We start from the raw sequence: 16,261 nt of genomic DNA on the forward strand, positions 1-16,261 counted from the left end.
ACACCTGATCCCCCATCCAGGTGCCTGACACTTCTCTCGACCCGAGAGTAGCTCCCCAACCCTTTGTCCGATGCGTCTGCATACAGCACTAGGTTGGGGTTTCCGAACCTGCAAGGAAAGGCCTTCCTTGAACAATAGAGGGTCTAGCCACCAACGTAGATCCTCCTTTATCTCTTGCGAAATCTTGAACGCAAAAGTCCAGACCTTGAGATTTCCGATCCCAGTTCCTCGTCAGGAAGAACTGTAGGGGTCTGAGGTGCAACCTTCCTAGAGAAACGAATTGCTCCAGCGAGGAAGGTGTCCCAACAGACTCAATCCACTCCCTCGCTGTGCATACATCTTTCTCTAGAAAGATTGCTACCTTCTCCAAACCTCGGGTTATCCTCTCTGGGACGGATACGCCCGAAAAACCTGAGAAGTCCATCAGAATCCCCAGATAGATACGCTCTTGACTGGGGATTAGCTGTGACTTCTCGAAATTCACTAGCAAACCCAGAGAAGCTGCTAGATCCAACGTCACTCGTAAGTACTCCAGACATTTCTCCTTGGATTGGCCCTGATAAGCCAATCGTCCAAGTAGAGGGAAATCCTCACTCCCTCGAGATGAAGCCACTGGGCAACGTTCTTCATCAGTCCTGTGAATACTTGGGGGGCCGTGGAAAGGCCGAAGCATAGGGCCCTGAACTGAAAAAAAACTTTCCCTCCCCACATGAAATCTGAGAAATTTTGCGAGAAGAAGGATGGATCGTACATGGAAGTAAGCGTCCTGAAGGTCCAGCGACACCATCCAGTCCCCGGGACGAAGAGCTGCTAAGACTGATGACGTCGTCTCCATAGCGAACTTCCTCTTCTTCACAAAGACATTCAGGGCGTCACGTCCAGAAACCGGTCTCCATCCTCCTGAGTTCTTGGGAACTAGGAACAGACGGTTGTAGAACCCCGCTGAAAGAGGGTCCTGAACCATCTCTATTGCCTCTTTCTCTAACATCAGCTCTACCGCTAGAAGCGAGGGCTTGATTCATTAGTGGGTCTTTGTATTTGGCCACCAGTGCCCTTGGAGTGGTGGTCAAGGGTGGTCTCGAGATAAAGGGAATGAGGTATCCCCTCTTGATGATCGCGAGGGACCAGTTGTCCGCCCCCTTTCGTGCCCAGACATCTGCAAAGTTCAGAAGTCTGGCACCCACAGTTGTCTGGAGGACACACGAACTACTTCTTGGCCCTAATAGACCGGGAGAAGGTCCTTCCTCTTCTAGGTGGTCTCGAACCTCTGGAGGAAGAAGAGCGAGACGAAGGTCCTCCTCGAAAGGGTTCTTGCCTACTTTGAGCCTCTTTCTTCGTCTTCTGTTGAAACGAAGGTTTCGGAATTCTAGCCTAGCGAGCTAGCATATCCTGTGTCGCTTTTGCTGATAACGAGCTGGAGATATCATTAATAGTCTTCTTGGGGAAGAGTTGCGGGGAAAGCTGTGAATACAGCAAGGAAGCTCTCTGTGCGTGAGAAAACGCCTTGGTAAGAAAAGAGCAGAAACCGGCCCTCTTCTTTACCACTCCTGCACCAAAAGTGAAGCAATTTCCCCGGAACCGTCTCTCACTGCCTTGTCCATGCAAGACAGAACTGCGTGGAGGTCTTCAGGCGAAAGAGTGTCTTGCTCTTGAGTCCTCTTAGCCAACACTCCAAGGGTCCAGTCAAGAAAGTTAAAAACTTCTAAGACTCGGAACATTCCCTTCAGAAGGTGATCCAACTCGATCATCACCCCACGTCGTCTTCGCAGAATTCAGCGCCGAGCGACGTGCGGAATCCACCAACGAAGAGAAGTCCGAGTCTGCAGAAGAGGGAAGAGTTAGACCCAAGGGCTCTCCTGACTCGTACCAGAACCCCATCTTACCCGTCAGCTTGGATGGGGGAAAAGAAAAAACTGTCTTGCCTTTCTCTTCTTTTGAAAGCAACCAGTCGTCAAAGTTCTTCAGAGCCTTCTTCATAGACACTGTAGGCTTCATCTTAACGACTGAAGACTTCTTAGCCGTATTGGTCGTTGAAAATAAGGACGGAGGAGACGGAGGAGCAACGGCCGAAAGAGACTCCCCAAAAATCTTGCAAGAGGAGGTCTGTAAGTCTCTTATACGAAGAAACCGAAGCATCCTTGGGCAAATCTTCCTCCGAATCACCAACAAATTCTTCCGAAGAATGACGTCTAGAAGCTCTACTGCCCGAGGAACAGCTAATCCTTGGAGAGCGCCGTTGGCGAGCGCCTACTGGGATAAAAAACCGCGGTGGGAGAGCGCTTACACGGGGAGCGCCTACCAGGAGAGCGCCTACCAGGAGAGCGCCTACTTTGAGAGCGCCTCCCAGGAGAGAGCCTAGTAGGAGAGCGCCTAGTTGGAGAGCGCCTACTAGGAGAGCGCCTCCCAGGAGAGAGCCTACTTGGGGAGCGCCTGCTACGAGAGCGCCTACTTGGGGAGCGCCTACTAGGAGAGCGCCTACAAGTGGAGGCCCGTCTGTCGGAAACAGATTCTAACTCCACAGAGCGTCTGGATAAGGGAGAGCGCCTATCAGGCTCTCTGCGCCTGCTAGGCTCTTGGCGCCTGCCATCCTCAATACGCCTGCCAGGCTCTTGATGCCTATTGAGCTCAAAACCCCTGCCAGGCTCTTGACGCCTGCCACACGGGGGAGAGAAAACATCCACAGATGAATCCCTGTCAGAAGCGCGGCGTTTACAAGGCTCTGAGCGCCTATCCAATCGGGAGTGATCTAACGGAGGAGAAAGCTTCCGTTGCCGCCTACCAGGCTCTTGGCGCCTACTAGGCTCCGAGCGTCCGTCAAAAGGAGAGTGGCCACCAGTCGAAGAACTCTTCCTTCGCTCCTGACGAAAACGAGGCTCTTGACGTCTGTCAAGCTCTTGACGCCTAACTGAAGAGGAGCAGAAATCCTGAGGAGAGAGCCTGTCTGGCTCCTTACGCCTTACATGCTCACAACTCTTGCTGGGAAGAGAGGAGAGCCTACGGAGAAAGATCCCGAGCTCCAGCCTGCACTTCTGACCTCCTACTAACAGGCTCAAAAGCTTCTCTAGCCAAAGGAGATTTAGCCGAAGGAACGTTTCTCAGACTTCTTCACCGGAAGTGAGGCGTCCTTCCGACGATGAGAAGTCCCGGCAATAGACTCCGCTAAAGCCGCATCTGCGCCTGCAGACCCGCCAGGATACGCGCAGGAGATCTCTTAAACTCCTCTACAGGGGACGAAGTCCGAGAGCGAACAGGAGAAGCTAACCGGACGAAATCTTGGTTCTCTTGCGTTCCACTTCTGGCTCTTCCGCGAAGGATTCGGGCTGGAAGGAAGGGCGCAAGGATCCTTCCAGGGCCTCTTGAGAGGGCGAGACGACTCCGAGGCGCTCCATCTACGCTGAGGAGAAGGCGACGAAGATGACGAGAAGCACTGGCGCAATAACTCCTTCATGGTTCGATCCAAGGCAGCCTGGGAACGAGCACGGAACTGCTGAGGGGGGACGCCTGACCGGTGGGGGTTTTCTCCCTAACCTTCCTGCGGCTTTTGACTTTCCTCCTCCACTGGGTCTGGGAGTCTGAAGAGGTCTAGGCCTGGAAGCGTTAGTGAGCCGGTCAGACGCACCCTCCACTGCACTAGGGGCACTGCACTGATCACTTGCACTATCATCACCCTCTTTACCTTGTCGAGAGCGAGCGAGGCTATCCTTACTCCTGATCGAGGCTCTCCCAGAAGCACTTCCGAAAACGAATCTTCGGGTTCAAAGCGGGCGCAGGGGCTGAAACTGGAGAAGGCACTACTTCTACTACAGGATTCCCAGCGTCAACTTCACTCACCCTCGATCTACTAGAACTCTTTGAAGAAGCCTTGCGCACCCTATCCTTCTCTAACTTTCTCACATAAGAAGAAAGAGCCTTCCAACCATCCTCATCCAAATTCTCACACTCTTTGCAAGGGTTAATAAAAGAGCATTCATTCCCTCTACAAGACGCACATACCGAGTGAGGATCTAATGCAGCTTTAGGAAGCCTAACTTTACATTCCTTCTCTGAACAAACCCTAAATAAACTAGGTTTCTTAACTTCAGAATCATCCATGATTATAGATATTGTAAGAGAAATCCAAAAGAAAAAATCCAAAAAACAGTCCAAAAAAGCGTATGCCAAGCCAACAAACAAAGGGTACTTCACCAAAATCCAAATCGTCGGCAACGAGAACGAATTTTAACTATCGTAAGGACTGAACAACAGGTGTTGTCCAGCCGGCGACAGAAAATAATCTGACAAGAAAGGGGGACTGGTTCTTACACCCGCCTCCCAGGTTAGATCACCTGACCTACCTGTAGCGTGTGCCGCGAGTTTTGAATTTTCTGTCGTGACGTCAGAGACCTAAGCTAAGTATATATCTGGCAGGGAAGTTCATGATACAAAAATTTAGACTCACAAGGCATCATCTTCACCATTGCACAGGGGTGTCACAATCTAATATTAACCAGAATCAGAGATAATGCCAATACTTTATTGGAAAATGCCATAGTAAGTTACCAGGCACTGACATAGTGCTGAATATTATGATTGTGAATGGGTGTGTATTTATATACATATACTGTTTGATGCATATGTACAAAAATGCTTGTATCTGCTATAGTATATTCATACACAGAGGATACACCCTTCAATCTATTTCCCATATGATTCAGTTTATTATATTCTGTTTCCTGCTTTTGCAAGGTTGTAGGTGATCATCTCACCAGTTTGTGAGGTTTTTGAAGTCACTTTACTCAGGACCTATATATAATATATATATATATATATATATATATATATATATATATATATATTTATGGTGGTTCTAGATATGTTTGGATGGAGTGCAAATGAGAAGAAATGCAAGTTAGATAGCAGAGATCGTTTAAAGGGCAATGTGTGCAGGAATAGTGGACAAGAGTGATAGTTCAAAGCCCCAAGGAAGGATAAGGTGCTTGTAATGTCAGGAAGACTGGGGGTAGGTGGAAGGGTAAAAATGATTTTATAATATTAGCAAATTTGAAAATGGCAGGAGAAAAGTTTGAGATAGTGAATATATTTGGTGTTGGAATGGAAAAGAATGAATGAAAGAGAGAGCTGAGAATCTGTGCTTATTGGGGTTTGGAGAATTAAGGAGGGTAATTATGCTATGTGATTTAAAGGCAAATATAGGTGATGAAAAGAGGTAATGTTGCTGGTAGGTGTTGGATTCATGGAGTAATATTTTAACAATTTGCATTTGCAAGCTAAGGCTGTCCAGAATTTAAAATGCCTGCAAACATTTTGATCAGTTTGTAATGTTCCCTGTTTTACTATTTTCTGTAAAATAAAATTATTTTTAATTTATAGAAAATTATAGATGGAAAGAAAACTTCTCAAAATTCGTTGCTCACCCTCAGTAAAAGTCTACTTTTTTGTTCATACACAGAACAAACCTTTGGTCTTAACAATAGGATAATCTTCTTGTGCCAGCTGGAAACCAGTTAAAAAAAATAAAAGATTGTAAAGCAAGGAATGTGTGGCATCTGGCAACTCATGCATATATGAGGTGGAAGCTGGTCACCGACCAGGTATAGAACCCTGTGATGCCTCAGTCTTTCTTTGACTGCCTTGGAGAGTAGTTAGTCACCTGCACTCTCCTTCCCAAGCCAGTAGCTTTATTTGCCTTGTTGATTATCATGGAATCCTCCAATTCTCCTAGGCTTCATCAATGCATGTGCCCAGGCATTCATGGATTTCTGTGCTCCAAGTTTTTTGGCTGCTACCATTACAGATCCCCATACTACAAGCAGTAGGTGCTGATCTAATTTTTGTATCATTACTAATCCTTGCCCGTAATGTAGCTCCTGGCCTGTGCTTGAAAAATGTTATACGTATGTGCAATTGATTTTGGTTTGCTTCAGTCATAACTTGAACATCATACAGATGTCTTAACAGAAGACAGGTGCCTTGAATGTATTGTAGTCTGTATTAACTCTTGAAATGCCACCCATAGGTATCAGTGCATAAGGTAATATAGTTGCAGAGATAGTAATTCCATCATTCAATTCCTTTTCATATGATACAAATTTTTTCCACTGTTCTGTTATCCACAATCATATACAGTTAGCTCCCTCATAAATTATCAGCAGTCTGTGCTATACATAAAACTAATCCTTTTTCAAATGCTAGATGTCACTTGAAAATAAAAAGGTATAATTTTTGTAAATATAAACATATTAATTTTTAAAATATCCTTTATTATGAAAAAATTAAATTGAAAATTTTTTTAATCTTAATAAATAGTCTAGTCACAAGTATTGAAAAGTTATTAAAACTTAACATTAACCCAAAATGTCTGTACAGCATATTCCATTACAAACTTGCAGACTTGGTTTGCACAAAGACCAGTCTACCTTTATGCAACTCGGGATATCACATTAATAGGAGAGTATGAGAATCATTATACTGTACAAGTCACATTTTATGGGCAAGCTATAACCTAGAACCATTATAGTTAGTACAGTAATGAAATACATTGGACTAAGGATTATTTATGAAGCCGTAATCTTAAAACAGAGATCAAATGTGAGGAAGAACAGTTTTATTCATGCTCTTCATATCTGGTAATTTCCAAGTTGTCACAAATAATACCTCCATCTCCTGAGCCACATTTAAAGTTAAGTGACCTACCAAAAGTAATTTCTACATTCTAAGACAATTGATATTGTTACATAAAATGATGTTACAATCAGATCAACTGATAATATGCTGGAGTGGAGGTAATTTTTAAAAGAAATTAGTCTTATACTTTACAAAATTGCAGTGTTGAAAATCTAATGAAAGCACAAGTTAAAATACATTGAATACAGTAGTATACAAGGTTTCTAAGTGTGAGAAAGACAAACACTGAAAACCAAAAACTTGTAAATTATGTAAAAATGTAAGATATAACAATGTAAATCACAAGTTATAGTGAAAGTAAAATAAAACTAAACATTAAGTAAGTATTGTAAGATTATGTATTATATAATTAATAAGACAGAAGCAAAATATGGGAAGAGTGGGTTTAATCACTATTTAACAAACCTCAAGCTTACATATATACAATAAAAAAAAAACTTAGGCACACTACTCAGAAAATATAAGGACCAAGACTTAGGACCTGGTGGTGACTTAGATAGATTCCATAGCTATTGATAAATCCCTTTAATGAGTTTTTGTGTTCACTACAGTAAAAAAGTGTTCAAGGTTATTAATAGCATTAACAATCCAATCATTTTTCCCCCAAATTTAATAGTAAACTAAATAAATATTATTAGCAGATAAATTTAATATTCAATCCAGTGTACATTGTGAAAAGAACCAAGGCACTTGGTTATATTTTGTAGATAGTAATTCATAAATGATTCTTATCTTACTGTTTAATAACAGGGATCATATAAACAGAATACAGTATCCAAAACGTTGCCCTTTACCAATTTTATGTTACTAGTACTTGTTCAAAATGGTGCATTTATATTTCATAACTTATGCCCCCCATAAGGGGTTTGTGCTATTGGTGTACCTCGCACAGCGCACTGTAGGCATTACTTAAGGGTATTTGTAGCTCTCCTTCTTGGTCCTAGCTTAACCCATAAACACCGAGCTGTTATTTACCAAAGTGTTTCTCGTATGCCAGCGGCGTTCGGGAGTTAGCACTGAGGCGGAAAATTTTTTTTTTTTTTAAAATCACAGTGTGCTTAGTTTTTTAGATTAAAGGTTCATTTTTGGCTCCTCCTTTTGTCATTGCCTAAGTTTAGTATGAAACCATCAGAAATGAAAAAAATATTATCATATATAAATATTGGAATATATGACAGCGCAAAAAAAATGTCATATATGTATAATTGTATACAAATCGTGCTGTGAGCAAAACGGTTAAAGCTAATTAGTTAATTTTTTGTTGTTTTTTGTACACTAAATTGTGTTGATTTTGGTATATAACAAATTGTAAAACGATCAAAGCAACACAGAGAAATTATTAACACAAAATGATGCATAAATTCTTAACGAGCAGACGTAAAAAAAATTTTTTTTCAAAAATTAACCATAAATCAAAATATTGTGCTAGAGACTTCCTGTTTGTTGCAAAATGAAGTTAATTGATTGAATATTACTAGACTAAGTTTTTTTAGCTTACAATTGCAGTTTTCGACCATTTTGGTTGAGTTAAAGTTGACCGAAGTTCAAATTTTTTCTATTTATCATGATTTATATGAAAATATTTCAAAACTGATAAAAGCTACAACCATGAGTTATTTTTTGTTGTATTCTACATGACATTGCGCACATTTTCATATATAAACCTTTATGTGACGGGTAATATAAAACGGTGCAAACATTACGACAAACTGACGAAAGAATTTCTGAGATTTTCGGCATTGTTACCGCATGGACGTAAGGAAAAAAGTTTTTTCAAAAATTCACCATAAATCAAAATATTGTGCTAGAGACTTTCAATTTGTTGCAAAATGAAGGTAAGTGAATGTATATTACTAGAATGTAAGAGTTTTAGCTTACGGTTGCGTTTTTCTACCATTTCGGTCGAATCAAAGTTGACCAAAGGTTGAAATTTTGGCACGTATCGTGATTTATATGAAAATATTTCAAAACTGATAAAAGCTACAACCATGGGTTGTTTTTGTTGTATTCTACATGAAATTGCATACATTTTCATATATAAAACTTTATGTAATGGCTAATATAGAACGGTGCAAACATTACGACAAACTGACAAAAGAATTTCTGAAATTTTTGGCAGTTACCGCGCACGGACGTAAGGAAAAAGTGTTTTTCAAAAATTCACCATAAATCTAAATACCATTGTGCTAGAGTTTTCCAATTTCTTGCAAAATTTAGGTAAATGACTGAATATTACTAGAATGTAAGAGTTTTAGGTTACAATTGCGTTTTTCGATCATTTCAGTCGCGTTAAAGTTGACTGAAGGTTGAAATTTTGGCACATCGTAATTTATATGAAAATATTTTAACTGATAAAAGCTATAACCATGGGTTGTTTTTTGTTGTATTCTACATGAAATTGCACACATTTTCATAAAACTTTATGTAACGGCTAATATAAAACGGTGCAAAAATTACAAGACTGACAAAAACATTCTGATTTTTTCAGCATTTACTGCATGGACGTAAGGAAAAAGTTTTTAAAAAAATTCACCATAAATTGAAATATTGTGCTAAGAGACTTCTAATTTGTTGCAAAATTAAGGTAAATGATTGAATATTACTAGAATGTAAGAGTTTTATCTTATAATTGCATTTTTCGACTATTTCGGTCGAGTCAAAGTTGACTGAAAGTTGAAATTTTGGCACTTATTGTGATTTATGTGAAAATATTGCAAAACTGATAAAAGCTTCAACCATGTGTTGTTTTTTGTTGTATTCTACATGAAATTGCGCACATCTTCATATATAAAACTCTATGTAACGGCTAATATAAAAGTGCAAAAATTACGACAAACTGACGAAAGAATTTCTGAGATGTGTCGCTGATGCTTTTTAGTGCGAGAAGAAAGAAATGCGCACCTGGGTAACGCTTGTAAACAAAATAAAAGCTTGATCTGTGAACTCCTAGCATCCCTCGAGGCAAGTGATTTAAAATTTTTCGCAAACTAGGCCTATAACTATTTTTCCGCGAATATTTAAAAAAACTTTTTGTAGTCGATGTATCGTACGTCAATTAAGTACCTGACAGACAATTTTAGTCGACGTATAATACGTCCAGTCGCCGTTTAAGGGTTAACCTCTTTCTTTCCTTTTACTGTTCCTCCATTTGTATTTTCTTTCTTCCATCTGACTTTCCATCCTCTCCTGACTACAGGCAGTCCCCAGGTTACGACGGGGGTTACATTCTTGGGGTGTGTCGCAAGCTGAAAATCGTGTAAGCTGGAACATTGTCAAAAATCCTAAGAAAACCTTGCTTTTAATGCTTTGGGTGCATTAAAAACTATGTAAACTGCATTCTTATTGCATTTTTCATCCCAAAATCCTTCAGATATTGATTTTTTGCATTTTTGGTGTCATTTCTTCTGCCAGATGAGCGTTGTAGGCGTCGTAACCCTGGAAATAATTTCTGATGAATATAATTGAAAAGTGCCTTAACCTCGGAACGTCGTAAGCCGAACCTGTCATAACCTGGGGACAGCCTGTATTGTTTCACAGTGCAACTGCAAAGTTTGCCTCCTGTTACACCTTTCAAACCTTCTTAATGTTAATTTTCCTTTCAGCTCTGGATGACCTTATAGGTCCCAGTACTTGGTCTTTGGCCTAATTTTATTTTCTATTCTACTCTATTATTATATTGTATCAGTATATAACTTTTAGAGGAGTAATGTACCTAACTAACCCAGTTACCTTGTTGTTTCACCCACAGATGAGGTCCTAGAGAAGCAATGTTTTAATTAATATTTGATAAAATACCAGTTTGTTTTACTTAAAATTAGACAGTATTGAGTCAATTTACTTATCTGCAATAACCAGTCTGGTGTATTTTGTTATGATTTCTACAGACCTGTAAAACAACAGATGCAACTGAATCACCTAAGATTTAGGCTAAGTTTTTTATCTGTTTTCCATGAAATTAGTGTTTCTAATGATCATAATTAGTGAAAGCATGCTGTTGCTCCCAAATTACAAAATCACAAACTTCCTCAGTGTGCTGTAATTACTGTGACTGTGTCCAGCCACATTAATTAAAATAAAGCACAGAATTTTAACAAAGCTAAGTTTTTTAAATCACAATCTCCAGCATAGTGGTCAAAGTCCCCTTTAATACAGGGGTCCACTGTATGCTCATCTTAATGAGAACCAATGCAGATCAAAGTAGTTCAGTATTAATTTAATTACCTTTGCAACATTTTCAACAACAATGAGAAGTAACACTTAGTGTAAGATAGGAATAACAGCTCAGGCACTTGAGTAAATAAAACATTAAAAAATAATTGTTTACATAAGGCATTATGTCATTAATATGCTTATGAAGTGTATAAGATAATGCATGGTCCATCACACTTGTAAAACACTTCCATACCAATTTTACTCAAATATAATCCTAGCACATAAAAATATTATCACAATTCAGATTATGTCAATGAAAGGGATGGAATGAGGTTTTAACATTGTATCCTCTTGACTGAGATAACAAATATATACAGGTATCTGGGAAAATAATAGATGACTTAGCATTAAGCATTACCAGTTATATGAAAGAAACACTCTAATTGTTACCTAAAATTTAGTTTATCACATGGATTTTTATTTTTATCAAAATCAAATTCCTCACTAAAGAAAAATATAAGACATGTTACTCTTAAATTATTTGTTAGTTTTGGCAGTACTATTTATTTCACATCAGTTGACAGTCTTCACTCTGTTAGTGAAAAACTATAAAAAAAAATTTCCAACTTATGAAGTGTGCATGTATATGCTTCAGTTTTATCTGTTATTCTGTGTTTATCTGTTGTCTAACTCCTGAGATGTATTTCCTTAACTTCTAATATGACTACATATAATTTTACTAAGACTGTTCATGGTATCTGCTCAAGTTATACCAGCTAATGCCTTTCTCCTTCACACCTCTCTCCAGCTTGACTGAGAACACTAAGGAGGTCAGACAAAGGGGTATCCGGGGGTAGGGTAAAGGTTTTGTTTTTAAGAGAAGAGTCTAGATACAGCCGATTATAGCGTAGAGCAGGGAATACTCCCTAGTATATGGAGGTGTAGGGGGAGTATTTCTATCAGAACAAATATTCAACATTTTGCATCAGTCTCCAGTCTGTGGATTTTCCCTTGCCCAGCATTCCTGTAGACCCACAAAGAGTCATACAGCATAACGCATCATCAGGTTCTTGGGGAGGTCTTTGCTATTAAGGAGTTTCAGTGTCACTATGTATGGACACTGTTCCAAAAAATACAGGCAGTCTTGAGAAGATTTAAAGTAGAACCAAGTCATCCAGCTAGTATTTTCAACTAATGGGAACAAACCCTCCACTAGGTTTTACAAACACAGTTCCTGTCCATGACAAAACTTTAACAGGTATCAAGCACTAGACAGTGAGCAGGTGGTGGTGGTGGTAGTAGAGGATCCCCTTTTATTACTCCAAAGTCAATTCATTATTTATCTTAGCCCACTTGCTCAATAGAACCTGAGACGACCCCTTTCAGAATGGAGATAGTGACCTTTGTGAGTCCATTCGGAGAGGGAAATTTTTAGCATACTTCAGATCTTTGAAATATAGGTAACCTTTGTAAGTAAAGAATAAAGTGAAATATAGGTAACCTTTGTAAGTAAAGAATAAAGTCAACTTAAAAAAGATCAGCATTGTAAGGATCTATGTGTGAGAAGAGTTGTTATGAAGAACCAAAAAAGATGAAACCAGACCATATGAATAAGACAAACTTGGAGAAGGCTGCACATGGAGTAATAAGCAGTAGACAAGTTGTCATTGTAGAGTAAGCAGAAAAGAAATCATTCAACACAGCAGAATCTTCATGGACATGAGCAGAACTCATAGAGAGGCAAGAACTGGAGTGGAGACCCTAAACAACAACTAGAACACATGGAGGACTCGAGGAGCCCCTTTCTTAGACATGATACAAGACAGCGCAAAAGAAGGCGGATCAGGAGGCTCAAGTCACAAGGCCCTAAGCTATAAAAAGAAAACCCACAGGCTTGACTCCTGAAATCTTGGGCAAGGGGCAGTGGGTATCACTGGAAATGGTAGTAGAGCCACAAATCCATGAGAAACTATGAGCAAGGGTGAAGTACAGAAACCCCGAAAAAAAATATCAAGGGCAACTTTATGAGCAACTGCAAGGACAATGGTATAGCAGGGGATACCAGATGATGTTAAAGCATCAGAGAGTGTTGAAGCTGCAGAAAACACAGATAACAAAATGCCTTGGAAACATAAAAAATACCCATGGCCTCCAACCACACAAGAGCCAGAGGGAGGATATGGGGGCAGATGACTAAACTGGCTTTCAAGTTACATTACAAAACCAAAAATACACAGGTGAGCGTATGCAGAATTGAGAAGCATCAAATGTAGATAACCTCATCAGGGGTAATGCCCTCAGTGCACCTGATGCAGTGCAATGTAGGCACTAAAGGTTCTTTGCAGCATCCCTTCGGCCCCTAGCCGTAGCCCCCTATCATTCTGTTTGCTGTACCTCCATTCATATTCTATATATTCCATCTTACTGTCCACCCTTTCATAACAATTCCACCATAATCCTTTCAAACCTTTTCACTGTCATTTTTCATTTTGGTGCTGAATGGCCTTAGTTCCTCGGACAAGTGGTAGTTTGAATTCACTTCCCCGCTCTGCCAACAAGAAATCAGAGGAATTTAATTTCTGGTGCTTAGAAATTCACTTAATATAGTGTGGTTCATATCCCACAATAAGCTGTAGATTCATTGCAAAGTAACCATTTGGTTCCTAGCCATGTAAAAATATCTAATCCATCCTTCAGGCAAGCCTTAGGAGAGCTGCTAATCAGCTCAGTGGTCTGGTTAAGGTATCCCGAAAGGAGGCACATCCATGGCCTGAACAGATGAGGGGCAGATCTCATCATAGAAAAGTTACAGGCTTGAAAGAAAAACTTTTCATAAAGGGGAGAAACATATCTATCATTTTCATGTGCTGCATCATAAATTTTGCACTGAATTTGTCTTCAGATTAGTTCCATGGATATACTAGTGCCAATGGTAATAAGTTTAATTTTATTCTGGTGGAAAACAAAGAGGCTATAATAAAACACCACAAAAACGGTGAAAAGATTGTTGCTATAGCTCATTCTCTTGGATTAAGCCTTCAACATCATCTACTTAGTTACCTCCTCTTCCTCCACTGCCCCATCAAGAACATCAATGTCACCCTGAGGTAAGTACTAGACTGTATACAGGCCAATACACTTCTGATTTTTTGGAGGATTTTCTTTCAAGTCTTCATAGATAATACATGTATACATTGACTACATGAAAAAGACAACAAAATGTTCCACTAGTGAACAACTTATTGCACATGTATTACGTACCAATATTATGGAGTTACTTATAGGGTGCATAAAATCCTTTATGTGGCCTAGGTTTTTCTACTTTGTTTCTCTTCTTGGAACAATGAGGTATTACTTTACTGTGAAAATCCTAGTTCCTTATATTGAACCACATTTTCAGAATAACCTAAATCTGAATTCAACAAATTTTCTTTACCATTTATATAGTGTGACATAGTTTCTATTAAAAAAACTGCTCTGAATACTTACCTCCTTCATAATGAGCTATCAAGGCTTGTATTTGTGATAGACTACACTTGAAAAACAAACAATCCAAAGTTTGACATCCTCCTCGACTGGCTTGCTTCCACCATAGCTACTACAATATTTGTTAGTTTTATGAACTTTGGTGCTGTTGTTGAGGTTGCCCAGAAAGAGCTAACAGTCTGCAGTGTTTGGATGGTCGTCCCAACAGTTTAACTGAATCAAGGCTAAAGCAAGAAAAATTAAAGCATTTTGGTTTTAAGGTCACCTTCTCACGTGATACAGACGTTATTATTCAATTCAATTATTCTTTGCACCTGGTTTGCAGAACTTAGGTTCTGTTATGACTTTTCAATACTTTCTTCTGTTTTTCTGAGGTCTGAACATGTTTCTTTAGTTGCTATTGCCCAAGGGTTTGAACATGTTTCTTTTGGTTCAATTCTTCTGAAGCTTAAACAAGTTTCCTTTAAGCTCTAAAGTGACAGAAAGAACTATGTATTACATAACACTCCATGTACTACATTATTCTATGAATTCATCAATTGGTTTTGCATGATCAGACATCCAATCTCTTTCAAATAATGCCTGAAGTTGTTTTTGAAGAGATGGCTGATCTCCATTGTCCATGTTTTCTGTGACATTAGGAACAGTCCCAGTCTCATTGACAATTAATCCAATACCACCAGTGTTGATAAAATAGTCAGCACTCCAGTTCGAAGTACCTGAAATGAGCATCATGAAAAAAATTAAAATGAATGTCAGAAAGTGACATTAAAATACATTATACACTTTATGAGGATGTGAATCTTGAAAAAATAAGGATAACACCATCAGGTGCTGTTCCAATTTGTTACTACAATATGTTTATAATTTAAAAAAAAATTCAATTCAAGCCCTCTTGAAAAAATAAGAATAAGACCATCAGGGTGCAGTTCAAATTTGTTACTTATGTTTATCATTTTAAAAAACAAATTTATTCAATTCAAACCCTCTACTTTAGTCTTGCCTACTTGTGTTTTGAACACTAATCTAAACAAAGATCTAGCATCTCATGTGCATAAGGTAAAACGGTTTCCTGAAGTCCTTGGTAGTTAACCTGAACGATTCATAATATAGTATGATCTAACTGTGAAAAAGCTCTTGTGGTAGGTTCTAGAAGGGCAATTAAGTCAAGTATGAGGTTTTTATGAAAAGAAATGAAAACGTTACAAATAATTACATTTCATCACAAATCGATTACATAGTTTAACAAAGCCTGAATAGCAAGTTAGATGGGAAGCATGCTGAGCTATGTACAAGATGAAAAGGGCCTGTCAGCAACAAGGGAGCTCCTAAGCAAGGATGTGTCAAAGACCACTTAACTCCAAATGGAACAGATTACAACTGTGATAGCTACAATTTTTGGCAATGAAATATGGTACAAGAAATAAAGTTTATATTTGCCACATCTTGAACAAACTTAAAAGCTGAAAGTTTATATGTAGAGACTACCTGTGCTTGAATAAATATATGAAAATGTAAATACATTGACCAGATTACCATTAATGTTGAACAATAGTACACCTGTGTGATGCTACACACTACACATTTGCTAAGCTTCCTTACTTGTTTTACGAATTGTTCTTTTTTTCTATGTAAAGGACATACAGCTTACTGTTACTATATCATTAGCCACATACGACAATAACAAGATATTTGTTTGGTTCCAACTTCTTGTACATGAGACCTCAGCCTTTCTGCGAGGTGCATAATCTCCGGCAAGGCCATTTTGGGACACACTTGGCATAATCCACCCAGATCAACATGGTCAAGAATCTCCAACTTCATGGGCAAGAGCAACACAATTTTCTTCCACTTAAGACACACAAACAGTCACCAAAAACATAATCCTCAGCAGACCATAGGAAACATCAATGAAAGCAAGAGCTTCCAGCGTGCAACT

General features: G+C 39.2%; 1 protein-coding gene across 5 annotated transcripts in view; it reads right to left on the bottom strand.

Annotated features, from left to right (window-relative positions):
• Positions 1-6,239: 6,239 nt before the first annotated feature.
• LOC135203166 (5'-3' exonuclease PLD3-like) overlaps positions 6,240-16,261 on the bottom strand; it is a 70,291-nt gene continuing 60,269 nt past the window's right edge. For 3 of the 5 annotated variants that reach the window (XM_064232856.1, XM_064232853.1, XM_064232852.1), the window contains one exon: positions 6,240-15,041. In XM_064232856.1, coding sequence (XP_064088926.1) covers positions 14,842-15,041 — 200 coding nt within the window. In that variant the 3' untranslated portion in view covers positions 6,240-14,841. The remainder of the gene's footprint in view (positions 15,042-16,261) is intronic. The other 2 variants (XR_010311876.1, XR_010311875.1) reach the window with 2 other exon arrangements.

The sequence above is a fragment of the Macrobrachium nipponense genome, chromosome 33 (genome assembly GCF_015104395.2).
Source record: "Macrobrachium nipponense isolate FS-2020 chromosome 33, ASM1510439v2, whole genome shotgun sequence".
Taxonomy (NCBI): domain Eukaryota; kingdom Metazoa; phylum Arthropoda; class Malacostraca; order Decapoda; family Palaemonidae; genus Macrobrachium; species Macrobrachium nipponense.